Here is a 21,719-nt window from a genome sequence, read left to right on the forward strand (position 1 = left end):
ACTCCTGCCAGATAAATCGTGTGTACAGTCCATGACAGACTCGGCCAGAAACCATCGCAGATTCGCTGTGCCTATCCCCTACCATCGCCACTTCCTCCAGCTGCCTCCGTTTCACGTCTACCGATGTTGTTTCGTTCAGCCGCCATTGGCCAGGAACTAGGGTTTGGGGCAGAGCCGGACCAGAGGCGGGTAGGGGTCAACGAGAGGAAATCTGGGATTGGAAGAGGACGGCCGGGCGGGGAGAGGGAGAGGAGGGCGGGGATGGTACATACCGTCGCCGGCAGGGCCTGGTCGCCGGAGTACTGGGGTCGAGTAAGTCAGGCAACGGAACTCGGGAGGCTTCGTATGCCAAGGGGTACGCGGGCGAGGAGAGCCAATTCCAGGCCAATATGGAGGGTCGACCCTCCGAATCGTTCCTTTGAGAAAAACGCTTCGGGCGGGGCGGGATGGAATTCGCACCAGATTCTAGGAACTAATTCCTCGCCCCATCAAAACATTAGAATTAGAGGTTCTAATTCCAATTCCCGAATTCAGAGGCCAATTCACTGCATCCAAACACTACGTCACAAAAAGAGTCCGAACCGAACAGGCCCGAAGGCCCCGAACGGGCCGGGCCTGAGTCGGAATATAATGCACCCCAGAGCGTCGTGTCTGTGCTCCCTAGCTGGTTCGTGTGGAAAAAGAGGAGTCATGTCTGACGCCGGCGGCGGCGAGGAAAACCAGGGAGAAGAAGGGGCGAGCAAAATCTCGTCCATGTTGCAGCCGCTACCAACGCCGCTCTTCTATAGCCGGCGGAGACGTTCCTCGCAGCACGCCAATTCGCAGCGACAAGAAGAGATGCTTCGCCCGGGATCAGAGCACGATCTCAAATCGAAATCGATCTCCTGCGAACCAACCACGGAGGTGCTTGATGAAGAGATGGATTGGCAGGAAGAGGAAGAGGAAGAGGAGGAGGAAGAGGAGGAGGAAGAAGAGGAAGAAGAAGAAGAAGAGGAGGAGGAGGAAGAAGAAGAGGAGGAGGATTCCATGGAGACTGAGAAGAAGGAGTTCGCTGAACACCTTGCCAGATGGGAATCCAGTTTTGGCAAGGGATACGAAGTTTTGAGTGAGTAAGCTTATCTGACTTTCGCATGCTTTTCTTCTTGTTACTGCACGATTGTCTCAAGCAAACCTCCGGGAGCCAAAAATATCCACTCAGAATTTAGAAAAATAAAATCAAAGTTAGATAGTGCTTATATTAATACAATACACAAGAATCTCCACTCAGATACAGTGGCGGAGCGTGAGCAAAATATAAGAGGGGCCCAACTCAATAGAAAACATCAAAGAAGCATAAAAAAATGGGGCATTTTATATAACATATGTTATATACTAATAGATGGCAATGTCATTATGATATATAGGGCATTGTTCTCGCAAATGCAACAGACATAACAGGTTAGAATACACCCCAGCATTATGGACTGTATTTTGGATGCTCCAAAAGAAAAGACAGCATATAAAGCCTAGCTAGAGATGGTTTTTCTTAGCTTTAAAATCAATAATTATATCTAGGTGTTCAGTTTAGGCTGCATAGGACCAAACCTCAAGTATGCTCTTCGTACATCTTTGCCTCTGATTTTCCTATCCATCTCCATCTTCCTTTTGATTTACATATTCCATAGCCATAGCATCAGGAATGGAGTTCAACAGCTTCTTCGTTTCGCTTTAAAAAAATTTCATCACCTTCTGTTTCCCCATTACTCCCTATATAAAAAATAAATAATTAATGCATTAATTGAGAAATTTGAGCAATTCAGTGGATTAATGGACTTCTAAACTACCGATGCAACCCAATTTTCAATGAAAAGATCAGAGTCAGAAATACATACATAAACTGGGCGCTGGTGCCCACCGCTGGCCGGTGGCATACGTGCAGGTTGGGGCACTGGGTGCAGGGGCTGGGCGGAGCAGCAGCCGCCCACGGTGCTGGATGGCGTCGCGCAGCACCAGGGGGGGGGGGGGGGATCGGGGGGCGAGGATGGGGGTTGACATGAGACCTAGCGATTGAGTGAGCTCGCCATGGAGATCGGCGAACGCATGATGATCTCTATTCCCTTCCGTCGTGGGCTGAGTTAGAGGACATAGTAAGAGTAAACTTTGTTTTGAAAGGGGGGGGGGGGGGGGGGCACTTTCGCCTCCACTACGCTCCGCCCGTGCTCAGATCACTGGAGCCCGGGAGCCAAAAATCTCCACTCCGATCAAAAGAAAAAGGATTGGTACATCTATGAAAAAAAATTCTCCAAGACTGCAATACTGTAGCTGACAATAATACAAAATTTTGCATACCAATACAATAGCTGGCGAGGGATTACCAGTAATCATTATGGCAGTCTCTTTCACAGCAGACTGTAGTTTGTACAGAACAGCAACGTAACAAACAGAAGTAAACATAATTCAAACACCCTCATTACATTACATTACATTATTGGGCAAATAAGTCTGCAGAATTTGATTACAAAAAAAAAGTTTAGGTTTGAGGAAACTTAAAAGACCTTTCCGTTTCATTTCATTGTAAGGGTAGGGTTTTCGTTACAGTCCTCCTAGGAGGTGAGACACAAACAAGAACGAAACAAAAAAATTAGTGCACATCCAGGTCATTGGTTGCACAACTCCATGCCCAGTGGCTCCTGCCTTAGCCCATTGTGTTGCTTCCTCCTTGATTCTGTTGACAAGCGTGCTGATAGATGGGCACGCTTGGTCGAAGATGCATTTGTTACGATGCTTCCATATGACCGTATCATCCAAGGTGTGAGCAAGGTCACAGAGGCGAGGCCTTTGTACATTTGCCTTCGAGGTGCTCTGCCTCACGTTGAGCCACCAATCCATTCAGTGGATGGTGGTCTGCAAGTCATGCACAGCCATGATAGGATCTCATGCCAGATCTGCCTGGGAAAAGGGGCACTCGAGGATGAGGGTGGCGCATTGTCTCCGGCTCCTGGTTGTAGAGAGGTACCCTCGGGTGTTGCTGCAGACCGCGGCATGCAAGGCGATCAGCCACCCAGCTGCGGTCAAAATTGGCCATCCAGTGAAAGTACTTCACACATGGATGTGCCTAGCTCTTCCAAATGAGCTTGCAAGCTCTGCAAAAGATTTATCCATGGAAGGCTGCTAGGTAAGCATATTGTGCAGAGTAGATACCACTCGTGGTCCACTTCCTTGTCATCTTGTCAGGTGACATGGATATGCCATATCGGGTCCTTAACGTTGGCGTCCCTGGTACAAAGCCCATGAAGAAATCCATATGAAGCTGAAAATAATGACATTATGTAAATTAGGAAAGCTAGGCCCATATCGGGTGAACCGACTTATGATGTAACATGACCTCGAGGTGGACTATGAGACCTAGCGCACTATATAAGGGCTAGGAGGAGCCACCGAGGAGGGACAGATTCAACTAAACGAAACACCCTGAAACCCTAGTTTCATATAATACAATCTTGGCGATTCGCCCTTGATCATACTTTTCGTCGGCTGCCTAGTTTGGCTGTCCGGTTTGTTGATTCGCCAGTGTCCTCCTTCCTAGTAACCCAAGTCCATCATCATGGGCATACAAGGTTAACCCTTTGTCATCAGGTTTTGCCAATAGCGTCGTTTGTTGGATCAAGAGCCAGATTTGTAGGTACTGGCCAATTTCTTGGATGCCTAGGGTTCCATGATGTACTACGCCCATCGATTTGCCAGCAGATCATCGGCGGCGGCCTCCTCTGCGCCGTTTGGGGATGCAGCGTAGAGGAGGGGCGCAATATCGCTGATGGAGCGCCCCTCTATCTAGCGGTCCTCCCAAGAATTTGGCGATCTAACCATTCCCACGGTCATAGTGGTGGAGGCGAAGAAAAGGGAGCGCTCTTCCGTTGTGAACTGTAGGTCAAGGCCACTCCACGCATGATTCTCGTATGTGGCTGAGCCAGCATAAGCGTAGGTGGGGCCAGTTCGCTCCAGGTCGTGGGTGCCAAGGCCACCTAGCGACATTGGTCAGGAGACACGGCGCCAGTTCACATGGCAGCTGCCTCCATTGGCCTCGGCATGTCCTGCCCATAGAAATCCCTGCTGGATTTTCTCGAGTCACTTGACGATCAAGTTTAATTCCAACATCAAAGTAGAACTAGCTTCCCACAGTGAAGATGCTAACCATGCCACAAGAATATCAGCTACTCATTTCCCTGTTGAATTATTCCCTCAAAGCATTAGTACAATTAGGAAGGAAGTTACTACTAATTGCTCAAACAAGAATTGGTACTCAAATATTTGTACAGATTGAAGACTTTTGACCCTCGACTAGAGGTTTTGGTAAAAACAACATAACGATATATGCTGGTCAGTTGTTTAATATCAACCGTAGGGGTAGCTCCTGCTGTATTTTATTGCCAAGATGAGTACAGAAAACAAAGGAGCTAAACTAATAAGTGCTTTAGGTACAACAGAGAGAAAGCATGAAAGAACTAAAGCAGTTCACACCCTTCAAGCAGTGTTCAGCAGTAAATTCATGTTATTTCGTTTAAATCTGAAAGTAGCAGATGGAATCAGATCAATATATATTGAACTAACTATATTAAGGCAATAGTGAACGGGTCAACTATCTTTGAAATGACTAGGTTAAGGCTGACTTGCATAGGCAACAGTCCAAGTGCAACATCCATTCCTGTCCAGTTTCTAGCGAAGCTAGTAAGACAATTAGTACTAGACTGTTAAACTACCAGGTCCATCCTGATGCTGCACTAAAATTTAGTACTCTAATATATTCTAACAATTTGCACTAGTCTGATTTTCATATACTAGGATATAATTTCATAGAGCCAACAAAACACAAAAAGGTGAACATTTTTTTTAACTGAGTATAAGATGAAAATTGGGTACAATGTGTGGATGGAGCCCGCTTTAGCAATGTTACCGGCAGTATGTAGCCAAATAAATTATGTTTTGTAGCTGATCAATCGAGTAAAATCCACATTATCTTTAGTTAGTCCATTCATATTCATATTAGAGTATTTGCCATACACAGTTTACTAATAATTGGGTGCTACATGAGTGCAGCGACTTTCAGTCCAATGCTCTTTACACACTGCGCACCGGGTTTTGTCCCGTTTGGGGCTGCTCGTGTCGGAAGCCTACAGATCTATTCTATCAAAATTGCTAAAATAAAACACCTGAAGTGGCCACTGTATGTGTACGGCGTGGTTGCGGCGCGAGACTACGTGGATAACAAACGCAATATTCTGTTCTATCGCACAAGCCATTGCTACCAGACCCTCACTAAAAATGTAAGTATCGTATTCTTTGTATTTGTTTTACTGTTCTTATTGCCTGCTTGTTGATTAGTTCCGGACTAACGATGAGATTTGCAGAATCCTTATTTGCACTTGACTGGCCCTTGTCGTGCAATTATGTCCAAGGAACCTGTCGAAATAGAAATCCAACTGAAATTAAGGGGACAGCCTGAGAGTAGAGCATTGATCAGTAGAGTTTTACGATATAACAATCCTCGCAATCTTGACCATTTTTATTCCTACCCCTCCAACCGCTTGTGCAAAATGGAGTTATGCTTCGAACAACTCGAACGGTCATGCCAGGCCACTGTGGTGGGTGTTCATGCTATTGAAGGGTCGCCTTTTAAGTATGGCGGACAAGTTGTTTGTTCTACATTACCTTGGGAGGATCCTTTTCGGAAAGTTGTCCTATTTGATTCAAAGAATGGGACAGGGCAGAATGGTTTGTGAAGGAACAACGAGTGAAGAGTCACATGGTTACCTCGATCTGTCAAGGTGTGTTGTTTCTGTACAAGGAATGCTCAAAGTTTTCATACATACCTACTCACGCTCTGGTGCTATCCTTGCAAGTGGTCGGGTGGTGTTCAAAGCCAAAGAATGCCAAATGAGTAAAGCTACATGTGTTCTTCACGGCAGCAAGGCCTCCAACGACTCTAAAGTAAAGATTACCGTTGCTTGGTCCCGCCTGGTTACAACCAAAAACTGTATCGAGCTTAAGTGCCTAACTAATGTTTAGTGAAGCTCGAGCTTAATATTGCTATGGAAGTTCGGTACGCATCTTGCGACCAAGGTTCAGGAAAGCGGAAAAAAACGTCGCTTATGCGCGCTAAAGCGCAATGCGGAGGCCTTTCGCATCGATAGCATAAACGCTTAAGCAGAAAAAAGCGGAAAAAAGAGGGAAAAAACACCGCTTATGCATGCTGAAGCACTAACCGGAAGGCCACCGCACCGATTACGCATAACGTTTTCTTGAACCTTGACTGAGCATAACTCCTAAGTTGACTGTTCTACAGTATTTGTTATGTGAACCACTAATATGAAGTACGTAGTATAATAATCAGACCAAATACATGGCATTGTTAAACAGTCCGTTTCAAGTCTAGTTATTAACATTTGATAATTTGAACTGAAAAATTAACAATGGTAATATCGTCAATGTTAAGTTGAATAGTCAAAAAAGGTTAATAACACCTATGCTCAAAATTCCCACTTCTGCATCGGATTCAGATCGCCATCTCGAGCTCTGCAGTCACTATCAACCTACACCCCCCATTCAGACAAACCCGCATGATATCGTTTGGTGCAGACCGTGGCCCGTTTTGTGGCGGAGGTGAGGAATGAAACTTAGGTAGGGGTGAAACTTAGGGTAGGGGTGCAGAGTCTTAAGGTTCTGTGGGTGGAAGCTCACCATCGACGAAGCTTAGAGCATCTCCAGTCATGTCCTCCAAAACGACCCTTAAAGGTATTTGGGGCGTGTCGGATAATTTTTCGTTTCTAGCCGCACGACCCAAAGCCTCCTTCCGGCCAGTGTGACCCAATATGTTGTCCGGCGCCCCGAGCCCGTCTCCGGTCCACAGGGGACGATGTGTGCACACCGGACACAACGAAAAGCGAGGCGAGGAGTGGCGGGCCCGACGCATCAATGACACATTCAAGTTTAACCTAACCGTCACCTAGCTCGCGACGGAAGTTATTGGCGCGCATCGACTGTGTAGTTTCTGCAGAGGCGCAGCGAGGCTCTCTGTGCCGGTGTTAATGAGCGTCACCGCCTCCCCTCCCGCCTCCTTCCGGCCTATAAAAAGGGGCGCTCTCGCATCGTCCCTCACACACAAACCCTAACGCATCTCTCCCCAACCCTAGCCGCCACCATCTCAAGAGTCGAGGACCATTCCATGGCTGGTAGAGGCAGCGGCCGAGGCCAAGGTCGTGGCCGCGACCGTGCTGGAAGGCCTGCACGGTCGTCCTCGGTGCGACGTCGGCGTCTTCCGAGGGGGAGTGTGAGTTCGAGTTTGTCGTTGTCCTCAATGGTGACCCACTTGGCATCCAGAGGCTGCCGGACAAGTTCGCTGAGTTCGTCGCCGGCAACTAGCCGGCCGCGCTGCAGCTGCGGGAGGGTGGCCGGTGGACGTGCTCTTCGACGGGCGCGGCAAGATGTACCTCCACACCGGCTGGGAGAAGTTCGCGCGCTACCACGACCTCCGAGCTAGCTGCGTGTTCACATTCTCGTACCAAGGCGGCGAGGAGATGAGCGTGAAGGTGTTCGACGACACGCCCTGCCACCAGCACTACCACGACGACGATGAAGAGGAGGACGATTGAACACGCCGAGTGTTCTTTCTTCGCAGCGAAAATGGTCACGGATGTTTCTGTATATTCTCCTTGCAAAGGACCAATAGGGACATTGAAAGGACGAGATGTCGCCTAGAAGGGGGGGGGGGGTTAATAGGTGTTTCAAAACTCTTACGGATTTGGCTTGTAAGAATGCGGAATTAAACTAATGTTTATTCTACAAGCACAAACCCTAAATATGCCAGGCTCACCTAAGTGTAACAATAACAACTAGAGCTAAGCAAGATAGGCACAAGATATATGTAGCACAAGTGATAGCAAGATATATGTACTTCAAGCACGATGGCTATCACAAGGAAAGTAAGCTCGGGCATAGAAATAACCGAGGCACGCGGAGACGAGGATGTATTCCCGTGTTCCCTTCCTTTGCAGGTACGTCACGTTTGGAGGAGTGGAGGTCCCACGAAGGATTCCCCAACGCCACGAAGGCTCACCCTATTCTCCGAGCCAAACCCACGAAGGATAATGACCCTTTCCTTATGGTTAGCTTTTCCTCCACTCCGGAGATGGCAAGCTCCACAACCACTTCACAAGCTCCACGAAGGAGAAGCCCGGGCCTCTTCACAATCTTCCTTGAAGAGATCACCGGAGCACCAACCGCCAAGCCAACTAGGAGGTCTCCCTCCAAGAGTAACAAGCTCACGATATCTCACTCGAACTAATCGTGGTGGAGAGCTCAACACAATGCAATGATGCAAAGCAAGAACACTAGAGGTGTTCAAATCCTTCACACTCAAATCCCACCAAAGCAACAAATGCTAGGATGAGATTTACAGAGGAAGAACAAAGAGGAAATCAACAAATGACTTCAAGATCTAGATCCAAAGGGTTCCCCTCACTTAGAGGAGAGAATGATTGGTGGGGATTGTAGATCTAGATCTCCTCTCTTAGATCCCTCAAGAATGAGCAAGAATCATGAGGGGAATCAAGAGAGAGGGCAAGTTCTTCAAAGTAAACAATGGAGGAGAGAGAGTAGAAGAACTTTTTCAGCCCAAGGTGGAAGAAGGGCTATTTATAGCCCAAGAGCAAATATAACCGTTGGGGAAAAGTTGGGCTGAGTCAGCTGTCGAGGAGGCCGGTCAACCGGGCCAGGGGCCGGGCCGTCCGGTCCAGGGGCCGGTCAGACCGGGCCACCGGCCGGACCCGACCGGTCCAAACCGGACCACAGGCCGGACCAACACCGGGCGAAACTGGAAGACTTACTAGATAGTGGACGGTTGGCACCAGTCCAGGGGTCGGTTTGAACCGGGCCATCCGGTGGGATGGCCGGTCACGCCGGGCGAGAAACTGGGCCAGCAGGAAAACATGTTATACAAAAACTGTGATAACTTTTGTGTCCGGACCCCGAATGACATGAAACCAATTTTGTTTGAAAGATGACGACGAATAGAACCCCAACAAAAACACAATAGAAAGGGAGTCTCCCACCGTCAAGAAACGGTGAAGACGTCCAAACTCGAAAACGCAATAGAAGTTGCATGCAGATTCCTTTTTGATGAACTTGGGCTTGTTGTAAAGCTAGCAACAAGCTCAAGAACCTCTCACAGAGAAACACTAAGAAACAATAGGGATATGCAAAGTATGCAAATGATTGAGCTCCCTAAGACGATGCGATCAAGTTACCCAACCGAAAGCCCCTCTTGATAGTGCGGCTATCTATCCTATAATCCAGTCTCCCAACAACCACCTTGAGACCGGTAAAGGAAAACTAGCAAGGCCATAACTTTGCCTTGCGCATCCCGCTTGATCTTGATGATAGCTCTTCAAGCTCCACTCAAGCCGGAATGCCTTACTTGATCATCGTTACTTCGTGAAGACTCACAAATGCTCTCCCATACACTATGATGGGAAAGCTCCATTGATGTACATCTTCACATGTCCATTATCATCAAATGGACGGCAAGCTTCAAGCATATGATCCTCTCGAGATGCTCAACTTGAACTTGCTCAACTCAACCATGATGACGATCACCACTTGCCGTCATCCTCTCATGGGCTATATGAGATCTCACTTTTGATGCATGCCCATGGAAAGATACCTAACCCACATAGACAACACAAGGGCACATATATGATGGGTTAGTTCATGAAGCATAATTGACAAGGCTTACCATACCACGTCACTTCACGTGGCACATTCTTCATGCTTCATGTGTTGACGAAGCTTGAATCTATTCTTCACTCTCTGTATTGGTCAACATTGTATCTTCTCATGCTCTATCATACTATCTTGAGGTATATAAAGAATTCTTCATTTTTTTGCATGCTCTAAATCTTAGTCAACCATAGCTCAACTTATGAGACTATCATGACACCGACTTAGAGCCATAACTTGAATTCTTCACTTGGAATCAAGCTCTCAAGATCTTGATCATTCATTGCTTATCACATAAGCTAGAGCATGGCTAATATTGAGTTCCACATAAGAACTCTATCTTCATTTCTTCTTCTTGATCATATCACATATATATCTTCAAATCGATGATCTTGATGCTAATACACAAGGTATATCTTTATCTTCATGGCATCCATACTTGAATCCAACACATGGAATACAAGTAGTACCTATGAAATATTCCTTCATATAAACTCAATAAAAATATTAGTCCATAGGGGTTGTCATTAATTACCAAAACCACACATAGGGGCAATATACCCTTACAGACATCATTACCAGCTGTATTTTCTAGTTTGGGTGACTAAGAGTGCCTGAGAATATTTTTCTTTGCAGCGAACATATGAAATCTGAAGACCAACTATAGTTAGGTTTCCTCATTTTACAATGTTTTAACTATGTATTAATTTGTGGAAACCATGTGTCAAACTATGTCTTAGTTTGTGGAAAACCATGTTCCAAATTATCACTAGTAGGAAAAGCCTCATCAGTGGCGCACCAAAAATGGATTCTGTGGCGCATGGGAGGTGCGCCACAGAATCTTCGCCACAAAAATAAGGTTTCTATGGCGGACCAGCCCATGCGCCACAGAATTAAGGTTTCTGTGGCGCACGTGTGCTTAGGTGCGCCACAGAAAAGCGCGCGCCACAGAATTGGTTTTCAGTGCGCCACATAATTTGCTTGTATTATACACGATTTTGTGCTGCCTGCTATACACATGCAGTTTATAGACAGCAATATACATGTTATATATAGCAGCATACAGAAATATTCAGATATAATATAAATAGCAAGTACATTGCATAGATATAATGTAGACATCATCATCACATTACTTACAGCCCGATCGAGGTACATATATAGTGGCAAGTGTCAAATGTTTACATACAACTCTTAATTTATACAAATTTCACAATTTCGAGATAAAAAGTGGTCTTCATCCGGTTCCTCCTTTGCTCCCTCCTCTCTACCCACCAGGCTCGCTTGCATCGGGGTCTTCATCCGGTTCCTACTATGATTAAAATGGAAGAAAGTGAGACCAAGTGATAACAACAAATCCGATGCACAAGACAAAATGGAATAAATGCCTCATACGTTGTTGGTCAACACAAATACTATGGTCAGAAACCATAGTTGCAGTATACGCCGTAGTATACTTTGCAGAAGGGCCCCCCTTTCCCCGGCCGCCGTTCCGTGAACGAGTCCTTGACGAGACAACAACGCCGACCTGCCTCTCCGGCGCAGAACCACGACAATCCCAGCCGCCTCCCTTGTGGCCGCGTCTCCTGCGCTCTTCTCCATGGCCGGACCACGATTGGACTCACCGGGGCCGGGAATAATGATAATCGCCATCACCACTATCGTCAGACTCCACAGGTGTAGAGTACTTTGCAGCAGATGCCACTTTTCTTCCCTCGCCATCCAGTGAACGAGTCTTTGATGCAAAGACCGTGCCGGCCCCTGTTGTCGCGCTTCGAGGCGTGTCTCCTCGCCACTGCACTCTTCGCCTTCTTGCCCGGTGAACCAATAGGCCGATCGTTGGAATAAGGAAACCGATGACGGCCGATTGCGATCGGCCGTCATCGGTTTCCTTATTCCAACGATCGATCTATTGGTTCACCGGGCAAAAGGCGAAGAGTGCAGGCGCGGGAGACACGGACTAGCGAGGCAACGAGGCGGCATGATGTTGGACAGGCCGGCACGGTCTTTGCATCAAGGACTCGTTCACTGGACGGCGAGGGAAGAAAAGTGGGATTTGCTGCAAAGTACTCTACACCTGTGGAGTCTGACCATAGTGGTGATGAGGATTATCATTATTCCCGGCCCCGGTGAGTCCAATCGTGGTCCAGCCATGGAGAAGAGCGCAGGAGACGCGGCCACAAGGGAGGCGGCTAGGATTGCCGTGGTTCTGCGCCGGAGAGGCAGGTCGGCGTTGTTGTCTCGTCAAGGACTCGTTCCGTAACGGCGGCCGGAAAGAGGGGCCTTCTACAAAGTATATTGCGGCGTATATGTGACCAAACATTCTAATCATCGGCACTAAAATGGAAGAAAGAGCCAAGTGGTATATCAACTAGATATCATATGCCTCATACTTTGTTGGTCGAAACAAATATTAACATTCAGGGAGGGAGTAAGTGAGACTAGGTAGGATGCACAAGAGATTGATATTTGTGGCATCACACCAGGCTCACTGGCCCCACCGCAGAGTGTACAAGTGACCAAACATTCTAATCATCGGCCAACACAATTAAGAAGTGCCAACTCAAATAAGAGACAAGTAGCTAGTATGAACTAAATGGAATGCCTCATACTTTGTTGGTCGAAACAAATATTAACATTCCGGGAAGGCGTTAGTGAGGCCAGGTAGGATGCACAAGAGATAGATATTTGTGCCATCGCACCAGGCTCACTAGCGCCTTCCCGGAGTGTATAGGTGACCAAACATTCTAATCATCGGCAAGTACAAATAAAATTAAAGAACAAATCATTTATAAAGAGAACCATTTAGCATGGAGCAGATGCTCCGTAGGGATTATTCATCACTTGGTATAGACCAAGTGATGCTGGCAAAGGAGAGGCCAAGCAAGAACCAGAAAATCTAGTAAGTGATAGATATGCCTAAACAAGCAAGAACACATAGCATATCCCAGCTAACCAGATGAGACAAGTCTTGGTAGCCAACTAAATCACCTAGCACCACCTAGCCTTTTAAAACCATCAGAAACAGTCCATTTTCTTCAAAAGATACCACAGTGACATTCATTTACAGGATCCCCTACTGTGGATATCTCTATTTTCATCAAAGCCAACAAGAAATAGAAATTTATCATTACTCAGTTGAGTTCAAAACAAAGCTGGGGTACCATAAGGGATTAATCATCACTTGGTAGTAACCAGCCGATGTCTGGCAAGAGAGAGGCCAAGCTCGAGCTAGTAAATCTAGTAGAGATGGATATGCATAAGTAAGCAAGAACACATAGCCTATCCAAGTTAATCAGATAAAACCAACCTTGACAGCCAACTTAATAACCTAGCATCACCTAGTCTTTTAAACCATCAGAAACTTCCCATTTTCTTCAAAGGATGCCACAGTGGCATTCATTTACATGATTCCCTCTCGTGAATATCTCTATTTTCACCAAAACGAACCAATTATCCAACTATGAGATGCAACCAGTGGCAGTAGCAAGAGCTAATGAGGTCACAACACAGCATAAGCAATCCACACCAATAAACAAGTCCTCATCACCTTATACAGGTTCAGACTTTGGATTTGTTTCCAACAATGGAAAACAATCCATTTAGTTTAACTGAATCATCACCAACACATGGTTCATTAATAAGAAGTGACAAGCATAGCACCAATTAATCAAGTAGTATATCAGCATTAGTAAGAAGCATAGCACCAATTAATCAAGCAATATAGCAGCATCAGTAACAAGCATAGCACCAATTAATCAACTATAGCTCCATTAGTAACAAGCATAGCACCAATTAATCAAGCAATAGCAGCATGACCTGCACATGACACTTTACTAAAGCCAAAGCTTCAGTAAAGCAATTAATCAAGGCTTTCATGCAGTGCTTGACAGGCAACAACTGCAAGCAATGGGATCATAATTCAATCCCTGTGCACATACCAGATAAATGACATCAATTAACACCAACCTTCTCCCCCCTCTCTGTAATTAGCCAAGTTATACAGAATAAGAAAAGGGGGACTGGAGCAACAGTCATGGGAGTCCAACAATGGCATTCTATAACCAAAGGCACCTCCAACAATGTCAAGCTAAATCGTTCCAACATCGTGCTAGCAACTAGCAACACAGCAACATCAACATCCAGAGCACAACAGCAGCACAACAGCATCCAGAGCATTTCATCGAGCACTTTGTGCTCGCGCGGGAGAGGAAGAGGGAGGGGAGGGCAGAGGTGGAGCTCACCGACAATAGGAGTGGAGGAGGAGGTTGACGACGACGGCAGGGGTGGAGGAGGAGGTTGACGACGATGGCAGGGGTGGAGGAGGAGGAGGACGCGGCGGCTCCTCCTCCTTGATACGGCGCCGGACCCTCCTCCTCCACGCCGCGGCCCCTCCTCCTACACGCCGCAGCGGCATGTGCTGCTGGTGGCGGGGATGGGTGGAGCGTGGCGGCATGCGTCCCTCGCGGAGGAAGGTGGCGGCGACGGCGACGGCGACAGCGGCGGCGGTGCTCACTGATGTCTACGGGTGCTTCTATTCTTGTAGACAGTGTTGGGCCTCCAAGAGCAGAGGTTTGTAGAACAACAGCAAGTTTTCCTTAAGTGGATCACCCAAGGTTTATCGAACTCAGGGAGGAAGAGGTCAAAGATATCCCTCTCATGCAACCCTGCAACCACAAAGCAAGAAGTCTCTTGTGTCCCCAACACACCTAATAGGTGCACTAGTTCGGCGAAGAGATAGTGAAATACAGGTGGTATGAATAAGTATGAGCAGTAGTAACGCAGCGGTAGTAACGCAGTAAAACAGTAATCAACCAGCGATAGCAGTATTTAGGAACAAGGCTTAGGGATTACACTTTCACTAGTGGACACTCTCAACATTGATCGCATAATAAATAACTCTTTCTCATATGTGCTACATACACTCTTTTGTTGGATGACAAACACCGGTCGTTGTGTAGGGCTACAAGAGCACCTCAATGCCGGAGTTAACAAGCTCCACAACATTCGATGTTCATATTTAAATAACCTTAGAGCATAATAGATCATTGCAAAATAAACCAAGAACTAACATAGCGCACACATCGTCCACATTACACTATGAAGGAGGAATAGATCACATCAATACTATCATAATGATAATTAACTCCACAATCTACAAGAGATCATGATCATAGCCTACGACAAGAACCACACGGTGCACACACTAGTCACCTTTACACCATGCGGGGGAATAGACTACTTTAATAACATCACATGAGTAGCACACAACTAGTAGCGATACAAAGCTCATCATATGGATCTCAATCATGTAAAGCAGCTCATGAGATCATTGTATTGAAGTACATAGGAGAGAGATTAACCACATAGCTACCGGTACAGCCCCAAGCCTCGATGGAGAACTACTCCCTCCTCATGGGAGACAGCAGCGTTGATGGAGATGGCGGTGGTGTCGATGGAGAAGCCTTCCGGGGGACTTCCCCGTCCCGGCGGCGTGCCGCAACGGAGACTCCTGTCCCCCGGATCTTGGCTTCGCGATGGCGGCGGCTCTGGAAGGTTTCTCGTACCGTGGCTTTTTCGTATCGAGGTTTTAGGTCCAGGGGCTTTATATAGGCGAAGAGGCGGCGTCAGAAGGTCGAAGGGGCACCGACACTATAGGGCCGCGCGGCCAGGGGGTGGGCCGCGCCACCCTATCATCTGGGGGCCCTGTGGCCCCCTCCGCGGCTCTCGGGTGTTCCGGATGCTTCCGGTCAAAATAGGACCACCGGGCGTTGATTTCGTCCAATTCGAGAATATTTCGTTACTAGGGTTTACGAAACCAAAAACAGGAGAAAACAGGAACTGGCCCTTCGGCATCTCGTCAATAGGTTAGTTCCAGAAAACGCATAAATATGACATAAAATGTGCATATAACATGTAGATATCATCAATAATGTGGCATGGAACATAAGAAATTATCGATACGTCGGAGACGTATCACTCACCATGGAAGGCGGCGACGCGCGGTAGGGAGAGGGGAGAGAGAGGGTACGGGCGAGGGAGGGGGTACGGTAGTGATATAAGAGGCACTATTTCTGTGGCGCACCAGAATAAGTGGGCAACAGAAACAATTATTTCTGTGGCGCACCAGTACAAGTGCGCCACAGAAACACTTATTTCTGTGGTGCACCCTGTCCTATGCGCCACAGAAATAACTACACTAATTATTGGTGGTGGCAGGATGTGGGCCCCACCTCATTTCCGTGGCGCATGGTTTAGTAGTGCGCCATAAAAATAAGCAATTTTTTTGGCGCACCCTACCAAGTGCGCCACAAAAAAGCTTTCTGTGGCGCATATTTGGCTGGTGCGCCACAAAACTAAGATCTCACCTATAAGGCTTTTCCTACTAGTGATGTATTAGTTTGTGTAATGTTCCTCTCTTTATTGAAATGAAAATGCAAAAAAGAGTATTTTAATGTGAAAACAAGTTTGGGGGCCGCGTTTGGGAGGCTCGGCTGAGGAGCGACGTCCCTTAAACGCGGCACGAGAAAAACGCGTCCCCCAAACGTTTAATCCGGCCATGTTTGGGGGTCGCTTTGGGGGGACGCGGCTGGAGATGCTCTTAGGGTTTTGGTGTGAGGAGAGGTCGCCGGAGACGGGAGAGATGGGGGGGGGGGGCGTAGAGGAGGGTTCGGCAGGGCGGTGGTAACGACTCAAGCAGCGTGTGGCGGCTAGGCGCGCACGTGAGCGCTGCTAGCCGTGGGTGGCGACGGCATGCGGTTAGGCCAGTGGGAGAGGCAGTGGGATCTTGCTCGGGGGCTATGCTCGGCGATAGGAAGAAGAAGGGGTGCAGATGAAGTAGAAGTATGCGAGGATGATGGCATGGGTAGTTTGGGGTTTCCTTCAAGCGTCGGTGTCATCCCCGACGTGAAGCATCAACTAGGAGTCCTGCATGTGGTAGTAGGGCATGCACAGAGCGTCTCCAAATCTGAACTATTTTTACATTTGAACAAAATTTAATATGGCCAATTTTAAAACCTGAACTAATTTTTAAATTTGATTTTTAAAAATTGAACTTTTTATAAACCACCCAAAATAATCGAACAAATCAAACCGTGATTAACCTACAAATCTAACTAGAACCTTCTAGAATGTTCATGTAACAGGAAAAAAACTAAAAGTACACCGCCTCTCGGTTGCTTCTGCACGTAACGGGCTACAACCAAGTCGATCGCTCCGGAGGCGATGTAGCATAGCGCACGCTGATGGGTGATGAATAAACTTTGCTCCTTTTCAAGCCTATCCCTTTAGTATGTTCCTATCCATATTTATCCTCGAGGTTAAAGTTGACATTTTTAGACTCTAAAAAGTCTCACAAAGGCCTGAAAAACACCTTTGTTGGGCCTGTGGGACCCTTTTTTTTTCTCTCCGAGACCTAAAATATCTGGAATAATTAAGTTGGCAAATAGGGTTGAAAACTGCAGTTTTCGAATTTTAAGCGTGATTGTCAAAGCTTTTTTAATTGAAAAAAATAAGAGTTTGTTTTGCCAAAAAAACTGTCCCCGTGGAAAAATGATCTGTTATCTAAGCCTGACTCCCCTAGCCTGCATGATATTGCAAAGTTTGGTTATTGCACGAATACAGGCTTGTTTAAAGGAGAGCAACGGCTGTACCTCCTGGTCTGTGCAAACCAATCGTCCGTCACCATCCCAGCACAGCACTAGCACACCAATTTAGATCGATGCCGTTGTTATCCCCACCATCGCCGCCGGCTCCCAGGAACGGAAGCCGGCGGCAGCTGAGTCGGAGCCGGAGGAGACAATCCAAGAGGTCGGCCAAGAGGAGCTGGGCGGAGCTTCCCCTGGACGCGTTGCTGAGCATCTTCCACAAGCTTGACCACGCCGACCTCATGTTCGGAGGCGCGTCGACGGCGTGCCGCTCATGGCGAGGGGCCACGCGCCAGCCCGAGCTATGGCGCTACATCGACATGCGCGGCCACTCCCGGCTCAACAGGACAGCGCGGCTCGCCATCTCGCTCAGCGCTGGGCAGTGCGAGGCGTTCCTGGGCGATGTCTGCGTCAACAACGATCTCATCCTTTTCCTAGCAGAGCAGTAAGACAACTCTACTTTCTGATATTCCTATCCAAAATCCCTACCTTGTTTCTGGAGGTTTTACTTATTCGGCTGCCTGCCCTCGATATGCTACGAAATCTCTTCTCACAAGTATTTATGTCTATATTTTGGCTACGTACTGACGACATGAAGATATACCCTTGCAGGGCACCCTCGTTAAAGAGCCTTCGTCTCGTTGAGTCCTATGGTGTCGACACCGAAATATTTGCGGAGGCAATTAAAAGGTTCCCCCTGCTCGAGGAGCTCGAGCTTTCGCGTTGTAACATTAGACATGTTTGGCATGTGATTCAGTTCTGCCCACAATTGAAGCACTTTAGGCATGTCAAAAAGGGATACCACATCCGCGACAACTACTACGACACTGGTCGCTGTACCCACAACATGGAAGCCTCTGCAATTGCGAGGATGCCCGGGTTGCTTTCCCTGCAGCTCCTCGGTGACCACCTGGACAATGAAGGGCTATCAGCCATCCTTGACAACTGCCCACACCTAGAGTTACTTGACTTGCGCGGTTGCCTCAATATCCGCATGGACGGCAGCCTGCGCCTCAAGTGTGCCTGGGTCAACTGGGAGAAACTGTGCCGGTATACCTTAACTGATGACCGGGTGCATTTTTGCGTCGACCAACTTGCTCTTTCGTACGGCAAATCAACTGATGACTACGAGGATTTTCAGCAATGGCAGACCTATTAGGTAGTATTGTTTTACGGGTGGCACGAAACGACCATACTGGCATAGTCAGAATTAAGACGGCAACGACTCTGATCATCGTTTTCTCTACCTTACTAGTGTTGAAGAGGGTATTAAAGAACATCATAGGATTCTTGACAATGCAGGTATATTAGGAACAAATGAAATATTTTAAATCTGGATGTTCTGATGGAACTGCCTGAATATTTTCTTCTCTTCCCGCTCATTGATGTTTATAAGGTGGTCTCTTGCTTTTATTTGGCACCCCAAGTTTTTTCTCTCTCCAGAATTCCTCTCTCTGCATCAAGTTACTTCATTTCACTAATGGATCTGCGGAATATATAGGGTTCCAACATCCGAGCCATAGAAAGTTGTTGGCAATGTTTTACTTTTTCTTAGGGAAGACCGTGGTTTATGTCTCCCATGTTGATTGGAGAATGTTCGTGAACTCGTTCCTTTGTGCTCATAAGCTTGTCAAATTTATTGCAGCTTTTAACTTTGTGTGTTCCTTTTAACTTGGTTTGACGATAAATTCTTTTGATGCTATTCCTAGTCCATCATTTCCATTTATCAATACTGCGAATGGACATTCACTGTTCTGTCCGTTTATCCGGTTTATTGTCTGGTTGATTGGAAAGCACATGCAGGCTTCACGCTTTTTATCCTTGACGAACCTCAATTACCTGGTTGACGTATCTGCTGTCTGCGTTTAAAATCACAGGTACAGGCTTTGCTTCATATGTGGATTTGCAGCCAGAGCACCTGTTTGTTCTTGTTTGATATTGTTGGCACTTTATATACAGCACTGACGTATATATGGATGTGCACAGGTTGACATGGATGCATAAACTATAGGTACCATTGATCGCTGAATTAGGAGTGCAAGATAGAGCATATTGCAAAAGATAATTGTTTTTGGAACTTATAAAAACCAGAAGAAGAAACAAAACATTGATTCAGCCCATGGCGGATCGAGGATTTTAGATCAGGCCAAGTTTGAACATTCCATGGAAGTTTGGGCTAACCTGGATTTTTTCCATCCTCTTTTTCTATGATATACAGGCTGCTTGAAAATCTCCTCTTTCCTACCTTAGAAATCGTGAATACAATTTTCCGATAAAATGCCATTTTATTAACTCAAATGTTGTGTCAACCTCCACTTGACTAGGATGCACACAACCCACCAAAGTGCGAAAAAGTCGCTTAACATATCTCAAAACAGAAAGATAAAGCAATCCAATGTGCTCGAAGACTAACCCACATACTACATCGCCATTTATGTGGGGTGAACAGTCCCAGTTTGGCTTGTAATTACTATCAACATTGCATTCATCATCTTCTCTTTTAGCCACAAATTGAGTTCAGATTTAAGATTACTAACATGGTAACAACATGCAATAGACTACTATAGTGTTTCAGAATTTCTTGCATCTCTTAGATAGCCTAAAACACGGAGAAGATGTGAATCTCAGGCTTAGAGGCTACAAATAGAGATAACCTAGATGTGTGCACTGCATTCATGCATAGAAAATCCAGAGAATTTTTCGCGTTTTCAAATAAAACTTGTCACATAAGTTTCACTTGAGTTGACGGAATGGAACTAGATCATCAAGTGAAGCGCTATAAACCTCAATGTGACATTTGCTAAAACTTTGTTTTGGGTAGAGATGATTTGATCTATGGGTTAGATAGGTCAAATGGATCTAGAACTATTACAACAACACCTTAACTGAGGATCAAATACTAGATCTTCTAAAAGATCATTCAACTACAACTCAAGGAACAAGAAAGAATTGAGAAACTATTCTTGACCTATCTTTTCCATGTCTTTAACTAAATCAATGTCCTTACCATGATCCTCATGGTATATCCTCCATATTGAATTCATGACAAGGACAACCCCCTGTCCATCCTATATTTATCCATCCAAATGTATTCTCATCAAACCTAAGAGAAGGGAGGTAATAATCCATATATCCAGATGATCACATCATCATCTCTTGAGTATAACCCTAGGTTATGATTCAAGTCATTTCCAAGTGAGAAAAGTTGTTGGTCCTAAATCAGCCATGTGCATACAAAGAAAATATAAGAGAAGAGTTATACCCTAGTTGTTCAGGCAAACACTCTCTTGGAGGTGAGAGCCATATTCCCTTAGTGATACCTCAGGAAGCCAAACCCTTGACCATAACAATTTGGTAAATGATCATAAACCCTAAAGTAAGAAGCTATGGAGAATAATTTGATGATGTCTATGCATGATCATGATTTGGAGATATATAATAACAAGTTAAACCATAATGTCATAAGAAGATATCATCCATCACATGGAATGGTAGGGAGGCTACTAATTAATAAGCACCCCTAGCCTATTCTTAACATCTAGAATAGAGAAGTATTAACATTATACCAAAACCTTGCCTAGCCAAACACCCCGTGTCAACCCTAGTAATATTTTGAAGTAGTTATCACCTTGTTGTGAGCAAGAGTAATCCTAATCAACTCAAGGTATTTCTTATAGACCTATAACCCTAGATCATATCCTAACCTGAACTTGTATACCACTTAGAAATTAACCACAAGTAAATTTAAGACCATGTCATAAACTCAAACACAAGGGGGTGATTAGCTAAACAAACCTTAGTGCAATGATCTACATTCCGATCCAAAGTTATTGATCAACTGGTTTTTCCTTAGAAATAACTAAGAACAAGAAATCATGCCATGAGGTCATCTCCTTACAAATAATCCAATAATAAGCTTATCTTGTAAATCATTACGAGGTAGTACAAAATAAAACCTTTCTATATCACTAATTAATTCAACAAATCTTTGGTAAAATACTTTAAAACTCAAAGTAAAAAAAACAGTGGAATTATCACTATTAAGAATACCTATTTAGACACATTAAAAATCATAAATACACAAAGGTACAAAATAAACTTTTAATACAACCCTGGACCTAACAATATCCTACTGTGAGGAAGTCACAAATTTCAAATAGTTCAATCAGAATAGAATTCAAAATGCATTTTGAAATCATGCCATGAGAGAGGAATTCAAATTAAAACACAACTATATTAGAAAAAGGCTTTCAAATTTAAGAAAGAAACTTTGATACAATCTGTTATCACCAGGATTTAACCGCGATCAGGAGGTGGGCCGCG

The 21,719-nt window shown here is 45.7% G+C and overlaps 2 protein-coding genes across 2 annotated transcripts; both read left to right on the plus strand.

The window, feature by feature from the left end:
* Window positions 1-669: 669 nt before the first annotated feature.
* Window positions 670-5,756, plus strand: LOC124654590. Its single transcript, XM_047193589.1, has 3 exons — window positions 670-1,105; window positions 5,074-5,300; window positions 5,385-5,756. The coding sequence occupies exons 1-3, from the start codon at window positions 691-693 to the stop codon at window positions 5,754-5,756; spliced, it is 1,014 nt and encodes a 337-aa protein (XP_047049545.1). The 5' UTR covers window positions 670-690.
* An 11,714-nt stretch (window positions 5,757-17,470) lies between these two features.
* LOC124654601 (putative F-box/LRR-repeat protein 22) lies at window positions 17,471-18,555 on the plus strand. The gene is made up of 2 exons (XM_047193599.1): window positions 17,471-17,841; window positions 18,009-18,555. Exons 1-2 carry the CDS (start codon window positions 17,471-17,473, stop codon window positions 18,553-18,555), a joined length of 918 nt encoding a protein of 305 aa, XP_047049555.1.
* The last annotated feature ends 3,164 nt before the right edge of the window (window positions 18,556-21,719 follow it).

Source organism: Lolium rigidum, chromosome 1 (assembly GCF_022539505.1).
Source record: "Lolium rigidum isolate FL_2022 chromosome 1, APGP_CSIRO_Lrig_0.1, whole genome shotgun sequence".
NCBI classification, from domain to species: domain Eukaryota; kingdom Viridiplantae; phylum Streptophyta; class Magnoliopsida; order Poales; family Poaceae; genus Lolium; species Lolium rigidum.